Source organism: Amborella trichopoda, chromosome 3, assembly GCF_054954075.1.
Source record: "Amborella trichopoda isolate Santa Cruz 75 chromosome 3, AtrichopodaSantaCruz75HAP2 v2.0, whole genome shotgun sequence".
Classification (NCBI taxonomy): Eukaryota; Viridiplantae; Streptophyta; class Magnoliopsida; order Amborellales; family Amborellaceae; genus Amborella; species Amborella trichopoda.
In genome coordinates this window covers 59,589,489-59,610,745 of record NC_142338.1, presented here as the reverse complement: position 1 = coordinate 59,610,745, position 21,257 = coordinate 59,589,489, and the positions used below count along the sequence as shown (strand labels likewise).

The following is a 21,257-nucleotide window of genomic DNA, read 5'->3' as shown; positions in this document are numbered from 1 at the left end:
CTAGACCACCAATTTGTATCCATCTTTAAAATCCCTCGACGGAACAATTTTCTTTTATATATATATATATATATATATATATATATATACCGAGGAATGATCTTATAGGACCTCTCTCACTTATGTGTATAGGACTTCAAAGGATCGCCATTAAATTTGGCACAGATCTAAAAAAAGATCAAATATTATACCCATCCATGTGTGTAGGATCTCAAAGGATCACCATTAAATTTGACATGGATATCTAGAAATATTATCACATGGATGTAGGACTTTTCTATAGATCTGTCCTAAATTTAATGATTATCTTTTGATATCCTATACACAACATACATGGATGAGAGAGAGTTCTATAGGATTATTATTATATATATATATATATATATATATATATATATATATATATATAAAAGTGAGGTTTTAAGGGGAAACAGGCTTGACCATTGCCATGATTTGGTCCCGACCAATTTCCATCCATCTCTATTGACGATCTTGATCAGAAGTTTAAACTTAAACCGAAGTACATGGCAATTGAACCAAACCCAACTTGATTGGGCCCGATCAATAAGAGTGAAATGGATCCTGATCCAAACCGTCGCCCAGGCCAGGCCTCGATCCCGATCAATCAGAGTCAAATAGATCCTGACCCAAACGATGGCCTAGTCAAGCTACGATAACGCAAACTGATTCAGCCCAACCCTATTTTCTTTACTCTTTTTTTTGATGTATCAGGGGCGGGGGCTTTTTTGACCAGTCCTAGCCAGACTGGGTCTGAGCCGACCCTGAGACGAGCCAGGGCTGGGCAGCGCTATTGGGACCCAAGTCCCAACGCAGCCGGAGTCTATCGCCAAACACGAGTATCCGCGGTGGTGCCTCTCTCTCTCTCTCTAGAAAGTCTCACAAGCCAGGTATCTGCTTATTGCTTGGTCGGATAACTCGTGAAAAGATGTATCTATAAAAGGAAATGTCGAGAGGGAAGGAAGTTTTAAAGAGAGAGAGAGAGAGAGAGAGGGGGGGACATTTTTTCCGGAGGAATGGAGAAAGAAGGGTTTAGCGGAGCTCGACTTCACCATATTGCAAAGGGAACGCCTGACGTCAAGCGTCTGGTCGCATTTTACCAAGAGGTCTTCACTCATAACGATAACAATGAATTTACGATCCAACGAATTTACGGTTAAATTTTCGGTTATGTCGCTTTAGTCCATTATATAATGGGCACCAAGATAAGCTGCCAAATTTAGCTTTTGCCTACGAAATTTGAATCCTGTTTCTGATTCTTGTGTGAAAGTACGGGCTGAATTTCCCTCTACGTTTAGCAGTGATTCTGATGCAACGCCTTTATGTTATTGTTCCTCTAAGTTCTTCCCTAAATTTATCAGGTTTCTGTAAAACTGGCGGGTTTTTATCATAAATGGAGCTTTCTACTGGATTTACATAAGCATCCTCTATGTTATTGTTCCTCTGAATTCTTCTCTAAATTTATCAGGTTTCTGTAAAAATGGCGGATTTTTATCAGAAATGGGGCTTTCTAATGGATGTAGATAAGCATGGGTTCGGACCCGAGACCAAAGTAGTGACAAACATCCCCATTTTTCCTTATTTGGGTGGAGATGGGACAAAAATCATCTGCAATTTGAATGTTTATTTTTGAACTTCCCAGCATGCTTGTGTTATCTTTGAAACCTTCGTTGCCAGAATCAATTTTCTCATGTACTCTTTGGGAAAACAACTTTCTACTAAGATACCAAATTTTTGGAGTCAAAATATTTGTTCTTTTTAATTTTATGTTTTTTAATGTTGCTTGGTGATGCAGATTTTAGGGTTTGAAAGGATGGAAAACCCTGATTTTGGAGGCCTGGAGGTAGTTTGGCTAAAATTAGGGCAAGCACTATCTCTTCATCTCATCAAGAGTGACCCAAACTCATCCTCTAGCATTCCTACACATTGCATGAAGCCTATGGATCTTCCAAGAGCTCACCATCTCTGTTTCTCCATTCCCAACTTTGATTCCTTTATGGATACCCTAAAGGCAAACTCTTAACCTGTTACATCTTTTTTCTGTTAAATAAATGGGTTTTTAACTTTCTAAGATATTCCTTGGTTGCAGTTTCAGTTCCTTAAATCAATGGGTTCTTTCCTTTGTTAAACTAAAAATAAAGGGGAAATGGTGATGTTGGCATAGTTGGTAAAGCTCACTTGATGAATCCCCAATAGAAACTAGCATGGGCATTTTATCTTAGGTAGATTGTACCATACTTTGTTGTTGTCTGGTATTTGTGACTAAGGTCGTATAGGGCTGATTTTTACAAGCTGAGTAGCTTGGCTTTGCTGATTTTTGGAGGTTGGTCATGTGATTGTTTTGTAAATTTTTATCCCATAAGAAGTGAAATTAATATGGTTCAAATGAGTTAAATCATTTCAGTGCCTAAGTTGTTGCTGTGCTGACCTTCCCACAAAATTACTCCAAAGAGTTTTGAGTACAATTGTTCCCGTATTCTTGAACCTTGCAAAACAAAGGCTTCTTAAAAAACCATACCAATGTCATACAATAAGGCCTTGAAATGAACTTCCGTAATCGAGTTGTGCTTCATGTGATACAACTAATTGAGTAGATCTTTGCCACCGTTTTTGAATCCTCAATGTCATGGGTCTGATTCTAAGGCTAAACTTCATTTTTTCCTGCTTATTGGGATCACCTCTGAAGAATCAAACGTAGCACTTTCAAAATAGTTTTGCCCTAATATTAGGGCTTGAGCTTCATTGATTAAGGTGTTGACCATTTAAGGTGGTTGACAATTGCAAGACTGTGTCTTTGAAGTTCTGCCTTTGAAGTACCAAAAGGGAGGATAGGTTTTTTACCCCCTTGTCCTATGCATCAAATCTTCCTCTATTACTTCATCATACTCCCTATTGAGGTATTTTTTTCATAAGAAATTTTTTATAAAAGCATCTCAACCTTATACTATGTGAGGCATACCTCAAAACTCATTAGAGATGGTTATTCCAATGCTTGAAAACCTTTCAATTGATTATCTTGACCTCAAGAAGTATGGATATTTGAGGAAAAAAAAAGGATTTTAAGTCTTAAAAGAAATGCATTATGTAAAACATTATCTGTACAGTCTATTTCACCATTTTGGAGTTTTAAATTTAATAACTGGGTTTGGAAACAGATTTTCAGACCATCTTTAAAGTTTTTTGCACTTAAACTGCATCTTCCGGCAGGATTTAGAGGAGTGGTTTACTTTGATGGATTAACGCATAAACCACATCATTCTTGCTATCTTTCTACTCTAGGTACCTGCTAGAGATGATTAAGAGAAAGACCATCCTATGGGAGTGTAAGGTATGTGGTGCACCGTGTGTTCTCTTCACCCAGTCCCAATTACAGTAAGTGGATATTTACCAAGGTGAATGTCCATCATTTGGGTCTATAGTTGATAACCAGGGTCCTTCATTGGGAAGGGACAATGGGTAAACTTGTTTATCTTTTTCATTTGTTTAAATAGATTGATCTATTGCAGTGGTTTATAACTGTTATAGTCAAAGATATTGTTTTGTATAGAGGGACTGTAATAATATTCTGAAATGCATAGGTGATTTCATTCAGCAACTGAAATGGATTCAGGGTTTCGTCTTATCTTAATTTCCAAGAAAAAGTCACATCATCTTGTATGACTTCATAGTTGCTCTTCAATCCTCCTTTTCCACACCATCAGGGGTGACCATTTGTGGCTCTTTTCATTCTGGTCATTCATTTACGCCAGAAATAGAGTTTATAGAACTGGTGGTAATAATAAATTTCCTTTTAATTTGCTAAGAAGGGAACCCAAATTTAACTTTATCAGTGAATTTGGGGATGTTATGTATCATGTTTGATTCTCCATGGTGATTCCAACAATTCTCCCCAAGCAAGAAAAGACAATTTGCGGTTTCGAGGTTGAGTTGTGTGGGCAAGAATTTACAAAGTGACAACAAAGTAGACTCTTCTCTGTGTTTAAATAGGTGGATTCAAGGCTTCTCTTTCATGCCTTTATTTGAGTGATGAATCATTGTCGTGGTTTCGAAAGAATCCTTGTAATATGTTGTAAAAGGACTGTAAAACTCATAAACTGACTTGGAACAGTCGTGGTGTTCATACATTTCAGTCAAAACCTGGGTTAAGTCAAGTTGGAGGTTATTTACAAATTATTTCACTGGTTTCTTTTGCGATTAGAATCAAAATGCGATCATCAACGTGGACGAGTTAGGTGTCTGCTTACTGAGATTGATTCTACCACTTCATGTGATCTTGTCCATGGCAGGAAAGGGGGATCGAGTTTCACCATCAGACTCGAGCGGATGGGATCAAGCAAGTCTTCTTTTTTGACCCAGATGGTGCGATCTTAGACACATCTTCTACAATTTGGAAAGAAAATTTGCTGAAACATTTCAGGAAAAGTATTAATTATCTACTTTTAAAATAAAGAGGTTACAATCACTTTTAACTGTCAGATGTGAAATCAGATGGCTGAGGGTGTGCCATTGATCGTGCTCAGAATCCAAATGAATACTTTTTGGGCTCTGTGACACACCACATGCTATCGGATTTCACATCCGACCGCAAGTGATTGTGAGTTTGTAGGTCTGAAGACTTGCTTTTTGGTATGCATATATTGTATATAAATTTTTTTTTTGGTTTTTTGATGTGGTTTTGTATACTGAGGGATTTATATATTATTGGTATTTTCTAAGTGATTGATTGATTGTTTCATTTATTAATTTGATAATAGATGGTGTGGTATAGTTGAGCTCGATGTGTTTCTCATTCAAATGATGTGGTAGTTTATACCTGTGATTGTGTAGGTAACGGCTTGGAAGTGTGTTCGGAGGTGGTTTCTCTTTGAGAGGCAATTTGTTGGAAGTGGATATCTATGTGATGGCTGTAGAATTTGTTTGTTGCATGTTTTCTTCTGGGGACAAAGAAAAAAAGAAAGAGAAAAGCAGGAAATTGAGGCTTTTTCCTGCGCATCTGATCGCCTACATTGAACTATTTGGATTATGTAATTGATAATAAATGCAGGGTGAAGTGAAGTTATAATCTACACCATCTATCTAAGTTGGGTGTGGACTTGATACTTGTGTGAAAGGATATGCAAGAGTTTCCATCATGTGCATACAGAGGCAAATGGGATTGCAGTGATTTTGCGAAGAAAGGGGTTCCTCTGGAGTCTCTGTTAATTTCTTCTGTTTTATTCTGACAAATGTTTTGTATTTCCATTTCAATAAATAAAAAGTAAGTACTCTTGTCCAAAAAAAAAGCGAGTTTTAAGACATTATCTTGAAAAATATGTCAATAGACAGTGCAAAATAAGTGGTGCAAAATCCTGAACACTCTTTTTTACTAGATTTTCGAGTTTGAGTTGCACCTTACTCGTGTGGTACAAGTTTGCTAGTTAATGTAAGGTCTTGCCTTGCTAAAGTTGGGAGTCAAAATAAAACTTGAATAGGTTTTATTTATTTATAATTATACTATTTAATTTACGTGTTTAAATCAATGCCTGAAAACTGATGTCACAAAATTCTGTTTGAGAGGTGCAATAACGTTTTTTTATTAAGATTATTGGAGCAACGTGGTCGACGGCGTGAGAGCATGGGGTTCTAAGACAAAAGGGTTTCTATGATGCGGTTGTGAAGAAGTACAGCCCAATTGCTTTTCTTGGAAACTTGGGTTGCTAATGTTCGATATTCTCCTCAAGTTATTACGTTGTAGTTACATTCAAGAGGAAATTATAGAAATACCTTTGTAATTTACCATTATTAACAAAATCTCCATATGGATATTACGTTCATACTCAATTTGTATGGAATGCCATGACTTTGGATTTTGAGACCACGAAGTTTTCAACTTAATTTTTTATTTAGGGAAATTTACGTATGGACTGGGATTTTTACTTTTATAACTTAATAATCATAAAATACTGTTGTTATTATCGAGAAGGATGGACCCCAAATTTGTCGTAAGTCTGAATTTTCAAACATCCAATCGCTTTCTTTATAACCCCTTAAAACTTTGCTCTCTTCTCGCCTCTCTCATGCTCTCGGCCTCTCTCACTCTCAGAAAACGCTACTCTCATTGCCCTGCAGATGTGAAGAGGGGAGAGAGGGCTGTTTCTTGTTGAATGTTGTTGTTGGTGTAAAAAGAGGCAATGGACCGTCTATTCCTCTCACTAACCCAACCATTTGTCCATCTCTTTCTCATCACCACCCCCACTTCCACTTGGTTCGAGCACACAATACATACAGCACGTCACCCATAATCATCCTAACTCCACACATCACAACTTTCGCAAAAACGAAGATTTTAAATAAACTCAATTCCAAAATCTTTATATACAAAATGCAACACTTTCCTCTTTGTTTGTGAAAAGAATCCGACCCACTGCCAGAGAAACGGTGCCAGAATCTGGCCCACAAAAGAAAGTAGAGCGAAATTCTACTGTAAAAGCTTGGTTTGAAAGTTTTTAGCCATGAGTCAGGAGCAACCCCAGAGGCCATCGCCGGAGCCCATAAAATACGGCGACGTTTTCCCTGTTTCCGGCGACCTTGCAAAGGAGGTCGTCGCCCCTGGAGATGCAGTCCGCTGAAACCCAGGTCCTCGGCCGCAACCTGAAGGGTGGCGTCGTTGGCACCATACAGAGTGCAGCTGACCGCAACGAAGCTGTTGGCGGGCGCTGTCTCTCACGAGGACGTTTCTGAAGTTGCCCAGGTGTCATTTGTTGGTTTGGTTGACAGGGGGCGGAGCGGCATTAAAGTTGCCATCAGACAAGCCGGTGACACACAAGGATGCCCAAAACATAGCCGAGGCTAAGCTGCGAAACAATCCCAACCTCACCACTTATCCCGGCGGCGTCGCCTCTGCTGCTGCTGCTGCTGCCGCCTGCTGCTGCCTCCTGCCTCCTGCTGCTGCCTGCTGCTGCTGCTGCCTCCTGCTGCTGCTGCTGCCTCCTGCTGCTGCTGCCTCCTGCTGCTGCTGCTGCCTCCTGCTGCTGCTGCCTCCTGCTGCTGCTGCTGCCTGCTGCTGCTGCTGCCTGCTGCTGCTGCTGCTGCCTCCTGCTGTGAACCAGTAGAAATGATCTATCCATGCTTTTCTCCTTTGGGATGGCTCTTTTAGAATATGTAAATGGTTTTTTGTTGTTGTTGTTAGAGAAGGCACTCTTCTTTTTGGAGTGGAAGTTGAGAGGATTACAGGAGAGGACGTTCTTTTGCTGTCTGTGTGTTTGGTTGTGTGTATGAGAATGTTTGGATTGAGTTGGCCTTTGAGACTAAAGTTCACTTTCTTTTCCTTCACTCATTTTCTTCAATGAAGATGCTCCATACACTAAGACGACAAATTTTAAGGAAAAGATGGGTAGCATCCCGACACCTACTCACACAATGTTGTGATTTTTTCTTTTTTTGGGTAAAGGAAAATTATAAGAACTAAATATTGTGATTTCCATTCCTAGGTAACTCACCTCTGAGCTTTGCAAACGTACTATCTTTATCATACTTTAAACCCAATACTGTAAATCAAAAAAAAATATATATATATTTTTTAGTATTTACGCTCTCTATTTATGCTTTCAGTAAAAAAGTTAAAAAAGTTAAAATAAAATAAAATAGAGATTGAAATGTTTTTATTTGTTTATTATTGTTATTATATTAAGGTGCAGAACCAATCAAAGTAAAACCGTTTCAATTATTGAAAATCTTTGTGATAATTTTAAACTACATTTTTATTTTTAATTATGAAATTGAAAAAATAAAAAATAGTGTTAGTTTGAGTATATATATGAAAACGTAAAAATTGTTGGTTTAAATATTTATTATAAGATGTATTATTTTTTAAATTTAAAAATTGATTTTTTTTAATGTCCATACATCTTTAACATAAAGGTGTTCAATTTGAGGGTTACTTTAATTTCTAGTGAAATTTTTGGGGTGGATTTTAGAGCATGGTTTTATAAAAACTTTTACCAAGTAAACCATTTATTTTTTGACATGAAGGTCACAACAGTCTCTTAAGTTTTAAAATAGGTGGTGGTAAGAGTTATTGAGAATACACATAAAGTTCTTTAAAAAAAGTAGTCCGATTTTATAATTAATTTCAAGTCATCCAATTTGACATTGATTTTTTTTTACATGAAAGTCATACTTATTTTTGTCTTTTAAATTTTAAAATAGGTGATTGTAAGAGTATTATTGGGAATACACACGGTTTAAAAAAAAAAATTATTTTGTTCAGACTTCAAGCTTGACATCTAAATAAGTGAATGATTGTAATCTTTATAGGCCAAAAAAAAAAAAAACAAAAACGAAGATAAATGGTCTTTTTTTACATTCATTATTATTATTCTCTTTACCCGTCCTCTGACTCCTCTCTCTCTATCAGCCCTCTTTCTTTCTCTCCGCCCTTCTCTCTCCTCTCTCTACCGCCCTCTTATTTTATATCTGTTTGTTGTGATTTCTCTCTAACGTGTCTAATTTGCAGCTTCTCAGCAACCTCGAATCTCTCTTTGGTGGGTTTAATCAGTCTTGATCTACATGAAAACCAATTTTTGGGTGAAATCCCTTTTAGAATTGGGCACCAAACCAACTTCAACTACATGGAGATGTCAGAAGATAAGTTCTCCGTCTTCATCCCTTAATCCATTGAAAAGCTATCAAATCCGTACTCTATTAGAAATCCATCAAGTCTTGCTGCTTTATTTGAACAATAGCCAACTAAGAGGGAGAATCCTTAGCTCCATTGGAGACGTGGGTTCTCTGAAAGTTTGTGATAATCAAACTCTATGGTTCCTTGCCTGAATCAATTAGAAAGATGGCTAATATTCGGAGACTGGTTCTTGAAAAATAACATGCTTTCTGGTGCTTGAAAATAACATGCTTTGTGGTGAAATTCCAGAGAGTTTTGTGGTGATATCCTTAGGCAATCTCAGCTCACTGAAATTTTAAATTTAATAATTAGGATTGAATATAAGTTTTCAAGCATCATAAGATTTCCAATACCGGACCTACATCTTCGTGCGAAATTTAGAGGAAAGCCTTAGTAAAAGGCAGGCACCTAATATAAACCTCATCCTAACAAAAATCTAACAATGCAGTAAACAACAAGCATAATATTGGTAAAACCCTTGGTTTATTTGTGATGAAGTGAGAAGTGTAAACAACTAAAAGTACCCATAATGTAAAATCTTTCAACATCACACTCATTATATATTTGAAATCACACAAGCCACAATTAAAACTATTCTAACTATTCACCAACTCCCTTCTCTTTCCTTGACCCTAACCATGAGCCCCTTCTTCATGACTAAAATCACAGAAGTCTTGGGAGAAACCCTATGCCCCTTAACCAACTCTAATTGAAATGCACTCAACACTGCAGAAGCCGCATACTTCATTTGCACAAAGGCCAAGTCTCTTCCCACACAAGTCCTTGGTCCTCCATTAAAGGCCAAAAACCTAAAACCACCTTCTCCTTTGAGCCTTCCATCTTCTCCAAGCCACCTTTCAGGCCTAAATTCTAAGCAATCTTTCCCCCATAACCATTCCATTCTCCCCATCGCATATATGCTATAATGCACCATTGTTTCTGATTTTAGTATTGTCCCATCAGGTAAAATGTCTTCTTCTAGGGCACATTTGTGGTCTAATGGAACTGAAGGATAGAGTCGAATGGTTTCGCAAAGTGCGGCATGCAGATATACAAGCTCGCGATGGTCGTCTGTCCCCTTGGCTTTGAGCTCTTCTATGATTTTGGCCTCTATGTTCTGGTGCGTCGACACAAGCCAGAAGAACCATGTGAGGGCTGCACCCGTTGTGTCTCTGCCCGCTAGTAAAAAGTTCACTGCCACGTCTCGTAGGTACCTGTTAACAAGGTTTCCAGTACGTTTTAACGTTATAACAGCAAATGGTTAATGTAACAGTAAGTATATCACTTATATATAGGGTGTGTATTGGGAGTATGCATTAATTTATCACAAGAAAAGGTGATGCCACTAATAAGCACTAGGGCGTGATGTAGTAATATCTGCTTTTTGAGAAAATTTCATCTGTTACTTAAAACGAAAGAACATGTAGCGATATTATCCAAAAGGGTTGTGTACGTTAACCCGTAATGTTGGGCGTTATTAAACCTTGATAACAGCATAAAGAGCCTTACACCTACAGTTGGAGTATAACCTTAGTTAGGGGTTAGAAAATCAAGGTTTTAAAAAACGGATGGATGACCTAGATCGGCCATCCAAACAATCAGGTCGGATCGAAGAATTGGTTGGTTTCGAACGCAATTTTTTTTAAAAAAAAAATCTGTAAAATACCTTTAAAATCTAGTTTTTATAGGTTATCAAAAATAGAATAGTATCACATTTTGGCTTTCTTTTTTTTCAAAAACATATAAATATTGAGAACTTGTCCTATATATGAGTGTTTATTGTATTAAGGTAAGGAAAATTGTTTAATGTGCACTGGACCACATTTCTACCGTATGCCGTCCCAAGGTATAAAGTATCCGTTTTAAAGATGGATGCAAGCAGGTGGTGGTCCATCTAGAGACAATTGAAACTAACAGTCGAAATGTTTTATTAATAGAAGTATTAATTTTAATTTTCAAAATTTATTTATTTTTTTATATTCATGATCTCCATGTTATAGATTGCACGTCCTTAAACATTAAGTCAAATAATCTCTATCAAAAATAGATTTTTAAGAGACGACTCATTTCTACATGGACTCATAGAACCCGTATCCTATATCTTATCACAAAAAATAGTATTTATTTAGGGTTATTAGGACGAACATCAAGAGAAAAATACTTATTGAACCATAGAATATAGATAACAAACACTACATATTTGGACATTACACCCTTTTTTTATTTTTATCGAGTGAATAAGTTTATATGCTATACAATATAAATAGCCCCACATCGAAGCACAAACAGAAGGGTAAGGACTTATAGAATGGCTCCAAATTATCGTGGACCCTCCCTAATAAAGAAGCTTTCGGGTAGCAAAGGGGCTACTTCTCCGTGGTAAATAATTTTAATTTATGAAGGAGGGACTGCCCAATACCACCTATTGTGAATTAAAAACTTTCAAACCGGTTCATGGACAGAACGTACGGATTTCTGGTTCTTTATATATTATGGGATTCGGATCGTAGTCATTCTAGAACAAATTTAATTAAGATGGATATTGTTTGATAGCCCAACTGAACATGGACAAGAAGCAGTAGGGTCTCTAGAAGTGCGATTATTTTCAAGTAAAATATGTATTAATATTAGAAGGTCTTAAGCCTGTAGATTTTAAATTGGAAGGCTGGGGCTGTGCTTCACAAAAATTTCTTTGAGATCTGTGAAGCATCGTTAGTCGCCTGATTTTGTATTTGATGTCTAAGCGTAATTATGACCTTTTTTGTATCAAAACTGATTTCGTATTTGATGTCTAAGAATAATTATGACATTCTTGTATCAAGAAAAAATAAACAGTCTATATATTTTATCCCTTGTCAAATATGAGCAAGACCTAGAGTTAGGACGGAAAATGTTTTTATACTTCCCCTACAACGTAGAAGATTATCCATGCTTCTCTTACCATCCAGCCGGCCAATTTTGATCAAGTGAGCCACTCACTGTTTGATCTTAGATCTGATGTCTCTGAGTATTTTATTTTTAACTTTTTATACAAATTATATGAGTATAAAATTTGGTACTTGCCATATTTTCATTGGGGCGCACCTATAAAATATATTAAAACTAATTTTTTGATAAAATATATTGACCATAATACCCCTTGAAACTTTCAAAGGTATTTTGATCATTTTATTTAATTGAGAATATGTTTTTTTAATATTTTTTTACAAGTGCATGTTTAGTATAGGATTAGACGCCCAAATTTTGGTGTGAAAATAATTTATATAAAAAAATATTAAAAATAAAACAGTGTAGAGACGTGACATTGTGATTGGGGCAATCTTAGCCTTTCATTCAAAATAGACGGTTGGATAAAGACAAATATATAAGTTTTATGCCGTAAAGGAAGCATAAAAAGCTTGCCCCTACCCCTCTTCAGAAGGAAAATAAGATAAATAAAAAATCAACCATCAGACCTAAAAATCAACCAGCAGATCTACTCTTTTTCCCAATTAGTCCGAACTTTTGAAGTTTATCGCGAATAAAAAAGACCTACTCTTTTTCCCAATTAGTCGAACATTTGAAGGTTATCCCAAATAAAAAAGAATAGGTCTGCTGTCTATGGTTCCCTTTTTGAAAAACCTCTTCGTCACCATAAGAGGAACTGACAGCATAGAAAGCTGGGGCAGACCTATTCTGTTCAAGCATAGAAAGAATAGAAAGCTCTTTGACTAGAATGGAAGAATAAAAAGCTTTAAATACAACTATTATTAAAGCTCTTTGACTAGAATGGAAGAATAAAAAGCTTTAAATACAACTATTATTTAGAGTCGGCTACATGAATAGAGTTATGGCCATTTTTTTTATTTAAGGGTAGTCGATCTCAAATAAAAAGCTCTCGGCCCCCTAGAATGAAAAGAATAAAAACCACATTGTCAGCATAAGAGTTTTTTTTTTTAATTATTTGAGGTCGGCTATACGAATCCTAATCCGCTATTTTGCTTTATCAAAGTGCAAAACCCTACGAGGCTCTAGAATGAAAACCTAAAGTTTCTATGTAGTTGAAAATTGAAAAAAGAAGAAGAAAATCATAACCTGTCAGTCTTGCTAGCTTTAGTGGCCGCGTAAACTGACAGCAAGTCCCCGCCTCCTCTACCGCTGCTCACATGCCTCCTTCGAGCCACCTGCTGGGCCACAAACTCGTCCATAGTGCGCACCGCTCGTTCCAACCGAGGCTCCATTCCGAGCCCCAGCCACCGTATCGCCCTCCACCATGCTGTGGGCAACACATGCCTCACAGTCACTGCCTGCATAGCGTCGTTTATCGCATTTGCAAATGGCACATTTGGCAACCCCTCCGACAAACACCCCACACTCTCCCCGAACACTGCAGCACAGGCCGTGTCCATGGTGTACCTCATCATGATTTCCTGCAAGTCTATGGCCGCCCCTTCAGTAGCAAATTTTCGAAGAAGGGGCACAAGCCGGTCATTTGCAAGCCCACGACTGGTCGCGGCCACAAACGATCGGAATCCCTTTGAGTGCACATGAGAATTTGCAGTTCGTCGCTGAGCCTCCCATGCATCACCATCAATGTTAAAGATGCCATCTCCTAAAAACTCTTCAAACATGTCATGGAAAAGTTTTCCTTTCGGGAAGTTAGAGAATCGAGTTTTGAGCATGTACTCCAGGTTTTGAGGGTCACAAGTTATGATTCTGTCCATGTTCGAGAAGATTGGGCCGAGGATCGGTATGGTGGGGCCGATAGCGCTGTGCATCGAGGTGGTCCAATCGTGGACATGGGGTAGGTGGATGAGAAGGGCAGGGAGATGGTGCAGGATGGGCCAATCGATGACAGGTTCCTTGCGTTGGCGAAAGTAGTGGAGGCTGAGGAAACAGGCGAGGGCGAGGAGGGCCTCGACCCAGCCGGGGACGCACCATGCAGTGTGCAAAACTTGGTGCATGGCTTTGGTGAATGGGAGGGTTTGTGGCTCTTTTTTTGAGTGGTGTGGTGTGGTGTGGTGCCCTATATGGCCTATGTGAGGCTTGTTTAAAAGTGAGGCATTTAAGGTGTGCTTTGGTTGATTGGTAGCTAGCTTTTGATGGAGGGTTGAGGCTCCTCCTCATGTTTTATGTGAGGGTTGAAGTGCCCTCCTTCTTGTGTAATTTTACTGAGCTGGTGTGAGGCTGAGTTTCACTGACTCTTTCATACTTGTTTGCATGTGGTGTTGTCCATTGGTTATTGGGTTGGTGGGTTTGGGTCTTCTTCTCAGTTTAATGTGAAAATGTAAATTCTTTCACTTTTCCTTTAGCGCCTAGAGTAGTTTTTCTTATTTGTGCAAACTTGCGTATAAAATTTTTATATATAAATGCATAGACTATGATCCTGCGGGAGTGTACTGATACTTCCTCCCTTGGGCATAAGACCAATTTGGGATGATTTTATTGATCCAAGATTTTAGGAACCACCTTAAAATTAATAGATGATTGTATTCAAAAGAAAAAAATTGAATTTATTGAGTTGTACTAGCTCGCACCTTCAATCTCTAGGCATTTTTTTATTTTCAAACACATAGTGAATGCAATTTGGAAATTTTTTTAATGAGTGTATCAAATGGGTTGATCATGTACATCCCTAAATTTTAGGGTCGTAAATATTCTATTAAATTGGGCTGTGGACGACGGAGTAAATAGATAGGATGGTCCCTCGGGAGCATGAAATCTTTTGGCATTATCTATCCTCGTAGGATACAAAGAACATAGCAGCTTCAATTTTAATTCTAGTGACAATTGTATTTGATAAATTGAATTTATATTTATTTGATCACGATGAGTTTTTAATGATGATAGCAACTTTGATAATATGTGCATGGAATTAATCCGGGACAATAATTTCATACTTGTGTTTATCACGATAAAATAAGAATGTAAAAAATTAATATAAACAATGTTTTGGTCAGAAGCAATTTGGTGCTTCAGCTAATTTAGAGGAAGAATTGGATTTTTTTTAAAAATTAATATAAATAATATGCAAATCGATGTTTAAAAAAATTAAAATCATATTTTTTAAAAAAATAAAAAAATTAAAAAAGACAACTATGTGCTTCGGCTGAAGAGGCTGAAGCATCCGCCGAAAAGACCGAATCAAACTGAAGCACATAATTATCTTTTTGAAAGACAATTATGTGCTTCGGCGAAAGGGGTTGAAGTTTCTGCTGAAGAGACCGAATCAAACCGAAGCATGCCGAAGCAGAAACACCAAAGCTTCGCTTCATTTCGTTTTTACTAGAGCCGAAAATCTAAAGACTTCAACATCTTCAACCGAAGTGAAACGAATATGACAATATTGGTAAAATTAGTAATTCCAATTTGAAGAGAAACATATACTTACCTGGAAATAACTTTAAAATAGCAAAAAGGAATAAAACGGGGTTGAGGTAGTGCCACCTAAACCCCCACTTAAAGGTCTAGAACTCTATTCTCACTAACATATTTCAAAATAGATTATTTAAAAATGAAGAGGGGCACGTCATCCCTACTTACTTACCTCAAAAAAAAAAAAAAAAAAAAATTAAAAAATGAGGAGGTGCTCATCATCCGCATTGACTTGCCCAAAAAAAAAATCGAAAATATCAATAGCTAGTTAAAGAATTGATAGTGACTTTGATAACGTACTTTTTTATTTAATGGACGTTAACGCTAGATCTTGATTGGAATGAGAGTCTAAACAACATGTTGTGGCATTACCCTGATTACCCCCAGTGTAGAGGTCATGCGTTAAAGCTAGGAAGATGGATTGTGGTTTTTGACATTTAAGTTTTCGTTATATATTAGAAAGAGAAAAGTGCACTATGAGTCAAGAGCCCACTGACTCTTTAACGTCCGTCTTTAAGATAGACGTTGTGTAAAGCCTACAGGTCAAATCAAATATGGAAGGTGCCAAAAACATCCTTAAGAAAACCACGTTTTAAAGTTCAATTTTTATTTTATTTTTTGTCATATTTAATTTAAGATCAGCTGGGCTTAGGTGATGAGTCCCCATAATTTTGGATAAAAAAAGATGAACATTATGTAAAGTGCACGAGGTCAAATCAGATATGGTCGGTGCCAAAAACTTCTCCAAGAAAATGACCTTTTAAAGTTTAATTTCCTTTTTTTTTGGTCATATTTAAGATCAGCTTGCGTGAATCCCTAAAATTTTGAATAAAAATCCATCTTTCTCACCCCCTGAGTGAGAAAGAGAAAGAGAGAGAGAGGAGAGAGCGAGGGAGTTGGCTCATTTAATTCATGCACTAAAGAAAGCCATTTGGCACCTTGGAAAAGGGACTTTATTCCAAGGTCACTATATTTTTCTGTTTTTGGACGAATATTCCTAGGTCCTAGCCTTCTACTATGAGCACCAACTTTAGTAAGCTATGATTTACTTCATGTGCTTGGGAAAGGCAAGAGATGAAACCACTTAATTTTGAGTATTTGTTTCAAACCAAGTGAAAGAAACCAATTTTAGGACTAAAGTCATTTTGCTAGAATGAGTGCTAAAGAGAAAGGAACCCATTCTAGGACTAAGGCATTTGTTGGAATGAGTGCTTTAGAAATCGTATTGGTTTGGTTTGGTTTGGATTTGATCATGAGACAACCAAGGCAAGGCAATTTTGAATGGGCTCCATGATTTTTGAAACACTGGTTGTTACTTCTTTTCTTCATTTAGTTAATTTAAACCTCAGTGGTTGTGATGCAAATTTCAATCTGTTCGTTATCAGGTTCTTGATTGGTGCACAATGCTCTCGAGCAAATTCCAAGCGAGTGGTTGTCTCTTTAAATTTTGAGACCTAAAATTAAGGGGTCCAATAAAGCTTGTTTGCATTTTGCACTCCTTCTAAACCAACAATTAATGAGATTAGGTGAAAAATGAAAGCAACAAACAGACAATCGATTGGATGTTACACCTAGAGGACATTCTCTTTTGAAGGGGTAACTAATTATATACTTCTAACGCTTGCTTTTTTGAGTTATAGGAAACTGTTTTGACAAGGCTGCAGCCCTATCAAATAGGTAAAGCTTCACTTTAAAACTCATCAAATATTGCAGTTGAAAAACTTTCAAATCAACCATTTTGGCCTTGGCCAATATGGTTGTGAGAAAAAAATTAGATTTCAAACTTTAAAAACAATGTAATATTATAGAACACTATGGAGACCGTCTATTTCACCCTAAAAATAAGTGTTCACCACATATTTGCAAAATCTGTATCATTTTTTGAGCTTCAAATTTCATAGTCGGTATTGAAAATTGATAGATCTGTACTTTTTCTTAAGCTTCAAATTTCATAGTTGGTATTGAAATTTGATAAGTATATTTTTAAACTTCAAATTTCATAATCAGTTTTGAAAATTGATTTTAGATGGAGATCTTTGATGCCCAGATTGCTTTTGGGATGTGGACTGAGGTTACGCCTTACTTTATTTTCATAAAGCTTAGGTCTTTATATTATCACAAGGGAGCACATATTCCATCCACTATTTGTGGGGTTATTTTTAGGACCCTGAGTTTTGGGAACGTAACCACCTCAACTTTTTCCGCTTAATCTCATTAGTGACCAACCCCAAGAAAATTAGAATAAAAAAAGGAAAAGCTTAAAAGGCTTGATCAAATAAGGTTCAAAGATTTGAATGGAGTCCGTCATCTAATTTTTGGATTTTAAGATCTAACAGTTTAGGTATTCAAAATGATTTTCAAAGTAGTCCCGACAATTTCATATCAAAGAAAATCTCCTCAATAACTCTTTTGTCCGAGGGGTAAATGCAAATTATGCTCCCTCCGGGGCATAGTATACATGTTATGTAGCCAAATGAAATTCATCTAGAAACTCAAAGGAAATCCATCGTGATGGTTTTTTTATGGAGACTAGGAAGCCACATTTGCCCAAATTTTGCATTAATATGCATGGTGAAAGCCTCTCACTATTACATAGTCGGTCTCATCCCCATGCACTTTACTTTGATTATTTAACAATGCAACCTTACAAAAACGACATTTTTTTTTAAATTTTATAATTTAGATTATTTATGAAAATAAATGTGGTTTGCATAAGTGTTTATGCTCTAAAATTAAAATTTCGGTAGGAAACGTGGCCCCTGCTTGGTTTTCAAGCATAAACTCACCAGAGATGAGTTCATCGAAGATTGGGTCCCGTCAAATTACAATCGGGGAGAAAAAAAGGCCACAAGACCTTCCCTCACTTGAATTGCCGACAGAGCCAGCTTTGGAGATGTTGAATTGGAAATCCAAAGGAAGGTTTCGAAATCGGGGTAAAAAGAAGAGGGAGATTTTTTAAAAATAATTTTAAAATTTGAAAAAAGGAAATACGCAAAAGGGAGGAAAAGTGAGGTATACATGAAGTCGGGCCCCCAGGCCCAGTGCCTAAAGTTGGTGCCGGTTCAGGACCAATTTAGGTGCATGACTGTCACCGAGACTTTTGGGATTTGTCGAGCTTGGCAAATGTAAACCAATGAGGTTTAGGGGCGTGGATATGCGAGTACCAGGTACTTACGTGTATGGGGTCGAGTTTTAACCTAGGAGTCTGAGGTCAGTACGGGTCTGATCGGTGGGCATCCGATTCAAAATTCAATCCCTAAAATAGGGGGTTTACCCACCCCCATCACATTTAAAAATTGGGATCAAATCTGCATGGTTAATTGCCATCACAAGCACCGGCCTCTTTAACGCAACTGATAACCTCGTTGCTGCTGGTGTCAGTGTGTGTTGACGGAAGTGTTACCCTCGTTATAGGTAAATCTTCACTGCGATTCATACATTTTCGATGTTAGGCAATTGGTAGCAATCTCAAGCAATCAATCAAAACTAAACTGGACGTCGTCATGCTAATGGCGTTAACGACACTGCCTGTGTCGTTTAGTAGTAATCATCGCTTTTCAGTATCCGCATTCTAAGGTGTTAGTTGATGTGCGAATTCAGTGATTCGAGCCACCGCCTATGCAACCTGACTGACTGGGTACGTCGTTGACGGTTGTGCTACTGTAGCCAGGAGATCCCGAGCCCTTGACTTAGCGTGGCTCCTAATGTACTTGCTCCCTAATTAAGTCTTCTTTGATTTTGGACTGTCTACTTCATATATTTTTTTTTTTTATCTTGGAGTTATTCCTGGCCTGGCGGGTTGTCTTCTAGAGTTCCAAATTTAAGGTCGGGTCCTTATGACAGACTCTGTCGGGTGGTTCGCGTACTAGGGTACGGTCCTTGGGGTTATGGATCGTTCAAGTTTGAAGGTAGTTGTCATAAGGGTACTTTGCTTTTCCTACAGTATTCTCGATTGGGATCAGAGTGCCTATGATAAGGTTGCAACCGCAAGGGAAAAGTATTCTCGATCTGGATCAGAGTGTCTATGATAAGGTTGCAACCGCAAAGAATCAAATTAAGATGCCCCTCCAAATTTTATCGTAAATGTGATTTTGGTGTCAAAAATTCTTAGGATGGCTTGAGAATTTAAGTTTGTCTCGAATTATAATAAACTTCAAAAATAGTTTAAATGAAGTATGGTTATAACCATATAAAAATCTTGAAAATGGACGATCCAAATAATATATTGCAAGATGCATTATTTTTGAGACTTGAAATCTTTTTTTCTTTTCATATTCATCCATTTGAACATCCATCTCAATGTTGAGATGATCAATTAAACGGTTTTCCAGTATCAAAACAACTTTTTATGATAAAATTTTTAAATACACTTACGTGGTACAGTTTAACGTTGCAACCTTATATAGAATTTTTTTAATACAAAATATACATTTAATCTAAATCAAATAAATACATTTTAACTTAGATAATTGTTCAAAAGTGCAATTTATTTTACTATGAGAGGGTTGTTAACTTACATAATTGTTCAAAAGTGCGATTTATTTTACTATGAGAGGGTTGCTTCTTGCTTTACATTTGTTTCTCAAATTTCAATCCTCATCACCAGCTTACATTGCTCCAGCTCTAGCATGCACAACACGTCATCAGCCATGCATCGTCTCAGCTGTAACCTCCTTTACCACTTGTCAAACCCCTAACAAGACTTATCACAACTTTCGCATAAACAAAAGTTTAAATAACTCAATGTACGAGGCGACTCAATGTCCTTAAAATACATCATCTCCCTCTTTATTTTCAGACTGCATCCGACCCACAACTGGAGGAAACGCTGCCGGAATCTGACCCACAAGGCCAATATCTAACTAACGAAATAAAGTAAAGCCAAATTTCGGTAAATCCTGGTTCCAAAGTTTTCAGCCATGAGTCAGGGGCAACCTCAGAGACCCATAAAATACGGCGACGCGTTCCCCGTTTCCGGCGACCACGCAAACCAGACCGTCGCCCCTAGAGATGCTGCCATGATGCAGTCTGCTGAAGGCTTGGTTCTTGGTCTGACCCAGAAAGGTGGTGCCGCCGCCGCCACCATGCATAGTGCTGCGGACCGCAACGAAGCTGTCGGCGCTGTCGCCCACGAAGAGTTTTCTGCTGTTGGTGAAGGCCATGGTGTTACTGTTGCCGAGGCTGAGCTGCCGGACAGACGTGTTGTTGTGGAGTCGGTCGGAGGGCAGGTTGTTAGGCAATTTGCACAGGCTCTCAGTCAGGGTGTTGGGCAGCTCGGGGAGCGGACAGGGGACGTGCAGGGTGGCGGGGAGTTAAGGCAAGGGGCTGGGGATTTAGGAGAAGGGAAGTTGACAATAGGGGAGGCATTGGAGGCCACAGGGTTGACTGCGGGGCACAAGGTAGTGGAGCAGAGCGATGCAAGTGCAATAGAGGAGGCGGAGATGAGGGCGAGTGGGAGGAGTGGCGGCCGCAGCGCAGTCTGCAGTGGCATCAAATGCGGGGGCCGAGAGGGATGAGGAAAAGACCACGCTCGGCGATGTGCTCAAGGTATGATACTCTATTTGTTTTGGGTGTTGTTTCTCTTACTTCTTACATGATCTCTCGCTCTCTGTATCCAGGCGGCGACGGAGAAGTTGCCAGCAGACAAGCCGGTGACATGGGAGGACGCCGAGAGGATAGCAGCGGCTGAGATGCGAAACAATCCCAAGCTCACCACTCATCCTGGGGGCGTTGCAGCCTCTGTCGATGCAGCCGCGAGAATCAACGAGTCGGACTGATCGTCGGCTTCTATCTATGCTCTCTCGTTTAAAGATGTTTCTTATTGGGATCTGTAAATGGTTCACCTTTCATGTCTTTGTTTCTCTTAGAGAAGGTACATTTGAGTGTAGGTTAATAGGAGTAGAAGAGAGGAGGTTGAGGTTTCTTAGTATTTGTGTATGCATGTGGTTGCAATGCCATTGTTGTTTAATGGGAATGTTTGGATATGTTCTGTTGAATGGTTCTCGACTTCCTTTTCCCTCGGTTACCTCATCAATGAACGCTTCAACATGCTCCAGAAAGACCGTCTTAACGAGAAGATAAATTTACACACTCATGTAAGGAGAAAGTTTATATAACGTTGCAACCTTATTTTAGAATTACAGATGCAACTCAAAAATGCATCGAAAAAAGTTTGTCTTAATGTTGAAAAATATCGACATTGAAATGAATGAATATAAAACATAAA

The 21,257-nt window shown here is 38.1% G+C and overlaps 2 protein-coding genes across 2 annotated transcripts; one reads left to right on the top strand and one right to left on the bottom strand.

Moving 5' to 3' along the window:
- The first annotated feature begins 748 nt into the window (after window positions 1-748).
- Window positions 749-21,005, top strand: LOC18421411 (late embryogenesis abundant protein D-34). The gene is given in 8 exon segments (XM_088860424.1): window positions 749-1,124; window positions 1,814-2,029; window positions 4,305-4,440; window positions 4,846-4,859; window positions 6,501-6,596; window positions 20,026-20,483; window positions 20,485-20,578; window positions 20,650-21,005. Coding segments are annotated over 8 exon segments (1,263 nt in total). The 5' UTR covers window positions 749-1,034; the 3' UTR covers window positions 20,809-21,005.
- Window positions 9,144-13,761, bottom strand: LOC110008559 (cytochrome P450 86B1). Its single transcript, XM_020676591.2, has 2 exons — window positions 12,752-13,761; window positions 9,144-9,891 (listed from the first exon to the last, which is right to left on the bottom strand). The coding sequence occupies exons 1-2, from the start codon at window positions 13,618-13,620 to the stop codon at window positions 9,282-9,284; spliced, it is 1,479 nt and encodes a 492-aa protein (XP_020532250.1). The 5' UTR covers window positions 13,621-13,761; the 3' UTR covers window positions 9,144-9,281.
- Window positions 21,006-21,257: the final 252 nt, after the last annotated feature.